Raw genomic sequence first — 9,336 nt, 5'->3', positions numbered from 1 at the left:
AGTAAGAAAATAACAGGCATTTGCGATAATTCATGCAACATAAATGAGAGTAAAGAGTGGTGTACAAAACCACAAAACTCAATTCTGACCTTTAGTGAAATATTCAGTTGTTTTTAAAACTTGTAATTCTGATACTTTAATCAATTTATTACAGATTGCTAAACAAAAAGTGTGAAAAGAAAAACAAAGAATATTTTATTTAAGGCCAAAATTTAGTTTTTAAATATTCTATTGTATTTTTCTTAGTCTAAGCTCTTTAAAAAAAATTTTTTTTAATAAGATTGAAATGAAAACTGTTTGTGGTCTTGCACCTGTCCTTCACCACAAAAACCGCCGTTACTTTGGAAGAGCATAGGTTTGGTCTCAACATTCGTAGGGACGATATAACAGCATAACCTGCATGTAGGTACACTTTTTGCTGGGGACGGGACATTAATAAGACCAAACAGATTGGATGAAGGGGGCAAAGGGCCACATTTCTCATGTATATGAACCTAGTTAATTAATAGGCAAAATGATCAATGCAAAATAAATCCTTATCTACTGATAATAACTTTTATGTGCATTGGTTCAGATGATACACTGTTCGATTCAAACCTTTGTTTTCAAAAAATACTAAAGAAACATTTTGAAAACTTCCTGAATAAATGTCTGGTTTTTATTAGCATAAACATAATGAAAATAATTTACTTAATAATGGTAGGGTCAATTCTATCCTTACAACATATGGAACGATTGAAAGATCTAAATTCTCTATGTAACTGAACATCATATCATGCAAAAAAGGTAAGGTTGCTTAAACGTTGGTGGGGACAATTTTAGCATCCTGAAAAGTTGGTAGTGTTATGTCCCTACCGTCCCTATGCAAACCTACGCCCTTTTTGTAAAAGTCCTCCTTATTTTCCTTTACTTTTAAAAAAAAAAATCTCTCCGCCTCAATGGAGAGGATTGCTTCAATTAGATCGTTCTGTGTTCTATTTGACAAGCCAGAAAACACAGTGGATGTGTCCAAATGTCTAGCTAACCTTTCATCTTTCTTAGCAAAACCATGTAATCGTTCTACATATATGCCACGTTTAGAAGAGTTAACACGCTCATCGTTACCACGAAATGTTAACTCCTGTTTAGCTAGGATGCAGGTTGCATTAATGAGGTATTTCAAACTCTTTACCTTAGCATTCTGGATGCTACCGTTGAGCTTCCGCTGTTCGTCAAAGCCAAATCGATCCTTGAGCTTCCAAATGTTTTTAAAGCAATCAGGCTTTGAATGTGAATGGTCGAGCTCTCGTGTTTGCTGAGGCTTCGTGGTAGTTTTTTAATGTCACAATATCTCGTGTTAGTCCAGACATTGGCACAAATTGAGAAAAAAAGGCAGGGAAAGCAGCAAAGCTTATTTTTTCGAAGGACAGCCACATAGCCAGTCTTTTCGGGTGTACCAGTCCGTTTGAAAAGCGCGAGTTATCTTCTGTCCCGTAGTTTGAAGCAAACCTTTTAGCTCCGGTGTTGTTAATCGCGTCCACTTTTGACGGAAAGCCAAGTTTCACGTACGCCCCCTTTCAGTGCGGCAGAGTACTATCTGCCGCAAGCTGTGCCTTTTCACTGCGGTTTTATTTCCCATCAGCAAAACTAAATATGTCGCTAACAAAAATTAAACTTTAAGGGTTAAAGACATTAGCCAGACTGTGGAAAATCAGGTCAAATAAACGTATCTGGAAACATTATAATGGCGACATGCAGATGTACGGCAACCAGCACGCTCCAATTCCATGTATCAACCCAGTTTGTTATGGATTGCGCAATCAGAGGTGAGGCTTTACTCGTTGCTGCCGCACCTCTCGTTTCATTTCGTTATTTGAACAGGAAATGGGCAAATTCAGCGATTTTGACTATAAAAAATGTTTGAAATGAGTCATACATAAAGAGCAATGGACAAATATTAATATAAATTTGATGCTATAATTATTTTTTTGTCATAATGACAGGTGAGGCTCTGCCTCACCTGCCTCCCCTGACCGCACGTCACTGAGTCGTCGGTGAATGGGAACCTTTTGAAACTCCAAAAAGGCGCACATGCCTCTCCCTCATAAAGCAAGATTTTTCTGCAGCCGTTTGGCTGGCGTAAGGCAAAAAATAAACGTATTAATCCGCAAAATCAGCAGAATCCTTAGTCCGCATACACAACAGTACGCTGATTAGTGAAGAGGACGCCTTCACCCGTACACGTCGCAGTGCCCTCCTCCTCAATGCAAGACCAAAGAAGGAAGTCACTCATTTTCATGAGGTGGGATTAAAAAAACTAAATAAATATAACGATCGCTTCCACACATATCCAATTGGTCCATATCATTCAGGAGCATAAAATACCGCGTGTATTATGAAATAAACATGCTTTTTCGTGTCACATGCACTTTAATATCCATAATCTTTGCTAAATGCAGACTTTTTTCTGATGGAAACTGCAGGTGCTTGTGTTGATTTGCATCCATTAATTTTTTGAAAAGAGATTTCAAAATTCTGAGAATTTCAAAACCAAGCGATTCTAAGTATCAAATGTGATACATATGGCTATAAAGGGTTAAATCAATAAGTAGAAATGTATATTTTCACTTGATCTTATAACTTAAAGCAACACTTGATAACTTTTCAGTTTTGGTCATTTTAGCGACGCCGGTGGACAAAAGCGGTAGTGTTTTGCCGTGAGGAAGACTGCGTTTCCAATGCGGACCAGCGCACACCCGCACAGTGTTGTAAAATCATCAACAGTGAAAGCGATTCAGACCCCCTCAAGATATAAAACAGGTGTCATTTAACTAGTTGTCAGTCGACGTATTATCACTAATGTTATGAAAATACTTTATAAAGGTTGAAAGTTACCTTGTGTTGCTTGAAGAATATTATTAGCATATTAAGTTGTATTTCTAGTAGAGTCACACTGAAAACAAGGAAATTTAACTAGTTTTAAGGAGGTGTGTTTCTGCAGTGTAGCAGCTATGAAGCATTATTTATTTTCCTTTAGTAATTTAGATATTTATTAGATACCTCAAAATACTTCTAAACTGCAGACATGTTGGCTGTGAGCCGGTAGTTTTGCTTCTCACCGTGTTTTGACGTTATCAGAAGAGGACTAAGGTTCTCCACACTTTTCGGTGGTAAACTTTCGGTCTTTTAGCCGAAAACTGAAAATGTAATTTTAGCTGTTTTTGGCCAAAAGTTTTCAGCACCGAATTTTCGGCCTTTTTTTTTTTTTTTAAAAACTTATTCTATACAATTTTTGGTCACAGAGTCCAAAGCTGTCGTCAGTTTTCTTCCCTGTATGCTTTACATTTCATTCAATCGGCATTTTTATCAGTTTCTTCATATATTTTCAATCAATGCCATTTTAAATTTTCAGCCCTTAGCATAAATTTCAGAACGCTTGCTTGTCCTATTGTTGTTCTCCTGTGTCTGCAGTTGTCTAAAACATGGAACGTCATTATTATTTTGCTATATTTTGTTACTTTTATGATTTTTAAATTTTTTCTTTTTTTTTTTTTTTACAGTGCCAGCTATTTATCCTATTTCTGAACAAGAGAGCTTTGGGGGGGGGTGGGGGTCAAGGTCAAATCTGGATTATTATCATCCCAAAATCATATAGGAACAAAAGTTTGCATCAATGCAACAAATTGTTAACCACTGAAATCACATTCTAACCATAAGATTCAGACAGTAGTATTTATACAACCTCATAATAAATAATTCATCATTTTTATTTTTCACTTGATTAAGATCTCTTTGGGATAATGTTTCTCAAGGAAATAAACTTTATTGATTTGCAAAATCTGTTGTATACATACAGTGGTACCTCTACTTACTAAATTAATTGGTTGTGGAAGTAGTTTCTCAAACTGAAAAATCTGTCAGTAGAGACGCGTTTTCCATGTAAATACCCTAATCCGGGGGTCGGCAACCCAAATTGTTGAAAGAGCTATATGTTGGAGCAAAACAAAAAAAAAACATGTCTGGAGCCACAAAAATATGAAAGCCTTATAACGAAGGCAACACATATGCTGTATTTATCTATATTAGCTATATTATCCTACTATCAAAATGACTACGTTGGCTTCAAATACTTTATGAGCTTTCATGATTATCGTATTTCCGCACAATAAGCCGCAACTGAAAGCCATAAATTTTCTCAAAAGCCGACAGTGCGCCTTATGATACGATGCGCCTTACATATGGATCAATATTGGTTAATCATAGCATGACATTCCATTTAGCTCAACTCCATCTTGTGGATGCATAACGCAACGTCTTCTACTACAACTGCTAGGGATGGGAATTGATACGATTTTTACGATTCCGATTCCATTATCGATATTGCTTAACGATTCGATTCTTTATCAACTCTCTTATCGATTCTAATTTCAGGAAAAAGAAGAACAAACATTTTGATTGGCATCAAGTTTGTTTAATCAGAAGTCACAACCTTACAAACTCACAACGAGGTCAAAAGAGGCCCAAAGCCTAAATGTTAACTGTGGCAATAAGTGGCAAATGCATAAGAATGTGTAACATTTTACTGAAACATTTTTCTAATAGAAATAAAAAATATTGGTATATTTTGGCATATAGGTTATTGTTCTGTCTTTGGCAATGTCCCCAAACTTTTTCCTGTGAGGGCCACATAACTTTTCCCTTCTCTGATGAGAGGCCGGGGTCAGTTTGTAACAGAAAAAGTGTGACGATTGCAGGAGTGCGTAAATGTAAAAAAAAATATTGTTTTTCAGAAAGCCACAATCAAATAACCCTCTGTGGATTCTTCACGGAACAAAAGTAAATAAAATAAAAATAATAGTATAATATAATATAATAATAATAAATAATAATAGCACTATTAATTAAATAGATAATAACCAAATAACCCTCTGTGAGTTCTTCACTGAAAAAGGCCAGGAAATAAATAACACTACTGAGGGAGAAAAAAACAAAAAAAATTCAAAATGCTCTCTGAAATTGTTCAGGGGGTCGGACCAAATATGGAGCCGCGGGCCGTAGTTTGGGGACCCCTGTTTTTATTTACTAGTATATTGAAATGCATGCCTTTTAGTTTTTATGGCGCTTTCACGCTCAAGTGGTGGCGCCCTTGCGCTTCCTCACGCGAAGAAGAACGCGCTCACGTGAAGAAGAAGAAATGCTGCATCCAAGCAAGTGAGAGAGTTAGTGAGAAAGGGAAACACTGCCATGAGCCTACGTTCTTTGTTAATGTTTGTAAAATATCTAAAGAGCCAACGCCTGTATGTATCATCTTCTGTGTTGTTGTTGTGTGTTTCCACTCGCGATCGGATACTTAAATCCAGTTGTGTAGTGGTTTAAACGATGTGCTAATGCTAGCGAACGCATGCTAACTGTTATTACTGTGTTAGCAGCTAATCATCGCTGATTTACGTTGATGCAATCCTGTTTGTTATTGGGGACGAAATTGATTTGTTTCATTTCTATTTTTAGTTTCAAGTGATGGTTGAATAAAGTCAGCAAATTATACCAACGTCTTCTGCATCGTCATTTGGGATTTTAGCTAGCTGTATAGCCAGGACTGAGCCTTAGTGTCTCGTTGAGGACAGTGCAGTCTATTCCCTCCCGATGCAGTTATTTCCATCTCGCAATGACTGCAAGTCGCTTTGTTGTAATTTTTCCTCGTGAAGTGAAGACACACTTTCGAGCGTTCGAACCTACGTGCTGTCATTGTTATGTTTACGGCGGCAACGCTCGTGCTAAACTATCGTAACCTTTCATTTTCACCCTTTTTCCTGGTGAAGTGTAGCCAAACTTTGGAGCGAGTGGTTCTTGGCGCCATGCTAGTTTGATGCGTCTGGACAACAAGACACGTCACGACGCAATATGCGTCTTTAGGGATCGTTAAGGCTTTTTCATTATGATGTCGAGGCCTCGAAACACTCGGAACCGGTTCCGAAATGGAATTGGATTTCGATTCCCATCCCTAACTACTACTACTACTGTGCCTTGTAATGCAGTGCGCCGTATACATGAAAATGTCTTTAAAATAGGCCATTCATTGAAGGTGCGCCTTATACGCTGATGCGCCTTATATTGCGGAAAATATGGTAAATGTTTATTTTTCCCCATTTTCCCATTCTATAGAGGATGACACACACTCCATTGTATGATGCTGCCTCGTTTGACTTCATGACAAAATTAATGAATTAGAATGAACCTAAAGCAAAATGAAAGTAAAAATATATCACCCTCCCCCATTTTTTGCCATATTCAAACATTTTTGAAATAGCTCCACTAGGGCAGCTCCAGAGCCTCGGGTTGCTGACCCCCACCCTAATCTGTTCTAAGCCCCCCAAAATTCAGACATAAATCTTTTATAAAACATAAAAATGCATCAAAAACATACAATAAATACATGTTACAATTAAATTATTGCACAATAAACGTAAAATGAGAGTTGTGCATTACCGTATTTTTCGGACTATAAATCAGTTTTTATTCATAGTTTGGCACAGGGTGCGTCTTATACTCTGGAGCGATTTATGTGTGATTATTTACGGTCGGGCCGGGCCGACTTCACTCTCGCTAACTTTTTAATAAATGAATATATATTTATATATTCATACCAAAACGATGTATGGATGTTAAATAAAATAAATAATTTGGATAAAACAGAGAAGGTGCTGTGCATTCCTGCGCACGTGAACGCAGTGGCCACGCTCTCTTTTCAATCTTCCCCTCCGCAAGCATCCTGGTATTTCCTTTTCGATATGGAACAGCTAAAGGAGTGAAAAACAAACTAAAGAAAGGGGAATTGAAAAGCAAACAACTGCGGTAGGAGTGGGATATGGAAAGGATTCAAATTGATTGTTGAAGATACGGAAACCTGTGTTGGCCTCGCTGAATGTAAACGAATGTAACACTTTGGTCTCATGAGAAATATATTTAACGAACTTTTCCAGCGTTATTTCGTTGTGTAAATGCATTTATAATGATCATAAAAATATGTAGACTATTTAAACATTGAGAAACGTTTTTTTCTGCCAACTAGAGGAGATTAAAATAAATGTCAAATCCACTATCCGCCTATTAGAACAGACACGCAAATATAAAAGATATAAATGTTTATTGAATATCCATCTTACAGTCTTGTTTAACTGGGAGAATTCGTTACAAAAGACAGGCTTTAATTTGTTATCATTATGCATATGTGCACTGGCATCGTCACAAACGTGATCAAACAAAACGCAACCATGCATCGCATCCCCGCATTTCCTCCTTCGTCTGAGTCCTCACAAATAAAACATATAATTTTGTTTTTTTTTCGGGCTCGTGCCTACAAATAAAACATAAAATTGAGTTTTTTTGGGCTTGGCAAGCAAATCAAGTTAATTGATCAGGCTCGGTTCGCGTCGGGCTTTAATACCCACGGTCCGTTCGGGCTGGATTTTTTAGGCCCGATTTAAATTCTAGCGTCATGTTATGTTAGTATACCATAACCTATTCAGCCTGTTGTTCTCTATTGTATTTTAAATTGCCTTTCAAGATGACATGTCTGTTCTTGGTGCTGGATTCTATCAGATACATTTCCCCCCCAAAATGCGACATATACGCTGGTGCGACTTATATATGTTTTTTAACCTTTTCATTGCACATTTTTTGGCTGGTGCGACTTATACTCAGGTGTGTTGTATAGTCCGAAAACTACGGCATGTAAAAAAAACAAAGAATAAAAGTTAATACACTTACGTAAAGCTGTCGGAACACCTCATCGCCAGAGGAGCGAATGAAGAGGATGATTGGATACACATACACATGCAGTAGAGGCCCTTCTTAGCCAATTGAATGCCAGGAAGATGCTAGGCAATAGCCAATAGCAGAGCAGCTATAATTATGTTATGTTCAGGAAACTCTGGGAACTGCTTTGCTTTTCGTATCCTGAAACAAGAGGCAATAGTTTCCCGTTGAGGCTTATGTAACCTGAAAATTCTGTATGTAGAGACATTCGTAAGTAGAGGTACCACTGTACTTTGCTTTTTCTTTATAGCAATAATACATTTAAAAAATACAACATACATTTGAAACTCAAGAAATGATCGTAGTACATTGCAAGATATTAATATATACTTTAATAACTTACAGTAGAAGTTCCTTTGATTCTTAATAAACCAACCAACCAATACTTTTATGGGTCGTATATAATATCCCAATAAAACATTCCTTAAATTTCTGAGAGGAACGAAAACATAGAAGGAGTAGTGAACTTTAATGGATGATGTTGACACTTTTTAGAAAGCGCATGCAACACAATCTGGACAAAATGGCTTGGACTTCAGCTGCTTATTTGAAAAATACACTCAATGGATGAGATAATACCCCCAAATTCCAAGCCCTGTTGGATAATTGAAACTGGAAAGCAGGTTGGGGAAGTCAACGAAGAAGGGTCCATAAGAAAAAGGCATGCTTGGGTGATTTTGTGCGGAAGAGAATCTCATTTAACGCCTTTGGGATCAGCTAGAACAAAGATGGAGGTGGAACAGCCCAGTATCCAAAAATTTTTTGTCTATAAGAGTACAGTATAAAGTTGACAAAGCTATACTTGGATATGCAGTGTATGCTAAGTTGAACATCCATTTCTTGCCTCAGGCGCAATAAAAATGTTATTCTCTTGGAATAAGTCAAGTACATTCAAGTTCAATGCAATGACTACAATAAGTCTACACACCCCAGGTTTCTGTGATACAGTATCAAAAATGAGACCAAGATGAATATGTTCCCCTCATAATTGTAACCTCTACCAAAATAATTAAGAGGTTAAATTCAAAATTTTTGACTGATTTGTCTAGGTGACATTTTTATATCACAAAAACGCAGCATTTAAAGAGCAAATTTTTCATATTGATTCTCTATGTTCCTATTTTTGCATCATGTATGCAAATTGGAAAAAAAAAAAGAACAAAAATGCGCCTTTAGGTCTCCTTTTGCTTCCACGTCAAGACGGCATGAGATGTTTACTCAGAGCTCGGTCATCAAGAGCGCTCGCAGGATCTTCTCTCTGTCCAGCCTCACTTCCTCTCCACTAAAAAAAGCACACACATAAATATAAAGTAATAATAATTATATCGATTTCCAAATAACCCTAACACCTATTTTAGACACTTACACTTAACACTTACCTTAGCTATATTTACAATCAATTTTAAAATGCCCTACCAGACAAAATCCAGTTTGAGAGATCAGACTTGCTATCTGTAATCACTTGAAACGCACTAGCAACCAATCGTCCCTATCTGTCCAGTGGTTTTGATACAGTCCCAATCGAAAGTGTGCCTGCCTCAC

The 9,336-nt window shown here is 37.1% G+C and overlaps 1 protein-coding gene across 3 annotated transcripts in view; it reads right to left on the bottom strand.

The window, feature by feature from the left end:
* Nucleotides 1-3,601: 3,601 nt before the first annotated feature.
* Nucleotides 3,602-9,336, bottom strand: part of epb41l4b (erythrocyte membrane protein band 4.1 like 4B) — a 98,871-nt gene continuing 93,136 nt past the window's right edge. For 2 of the 3 annotated variants that reach the window (XM_057833663.1, XM_057833665.1), the window contains one exon: nucleotides 3,603-9,076. In XM_057833663.1, the coding sequence (XP_057689646.1) occupies nucleotides 9,013-9,076 (64 nt within the window). In that variant the 3' untranslated portion in view covers nucleotides 3,603-9,012. Of the gene's footprint in view, nucleotides 9,077-9,336 lie in introns of all 3 variants that reach the window. The other variant, XM_057833664.1, reaches the window with a different exon arrangement.

Source organism: Corythoichthys intestinalis, chromosome 4, assembly GCF_030265065.1.
Source record: "Corythoichthys intestinalis isolate RoL2023-P3 chromosome 4, ASM3026506v1, whole genome shotgun sequence".
Classification (NCBI taxonomy): Eukaryota; Metazoa; Chordata; class Actinopteri; order Syngnathiformes; family Syngnathidae; genus Corythoichthys; species Corythoichthys intestinalis.
This window is presented reverse-complemented; position numbering and strand designations above follow the sequence as displayed.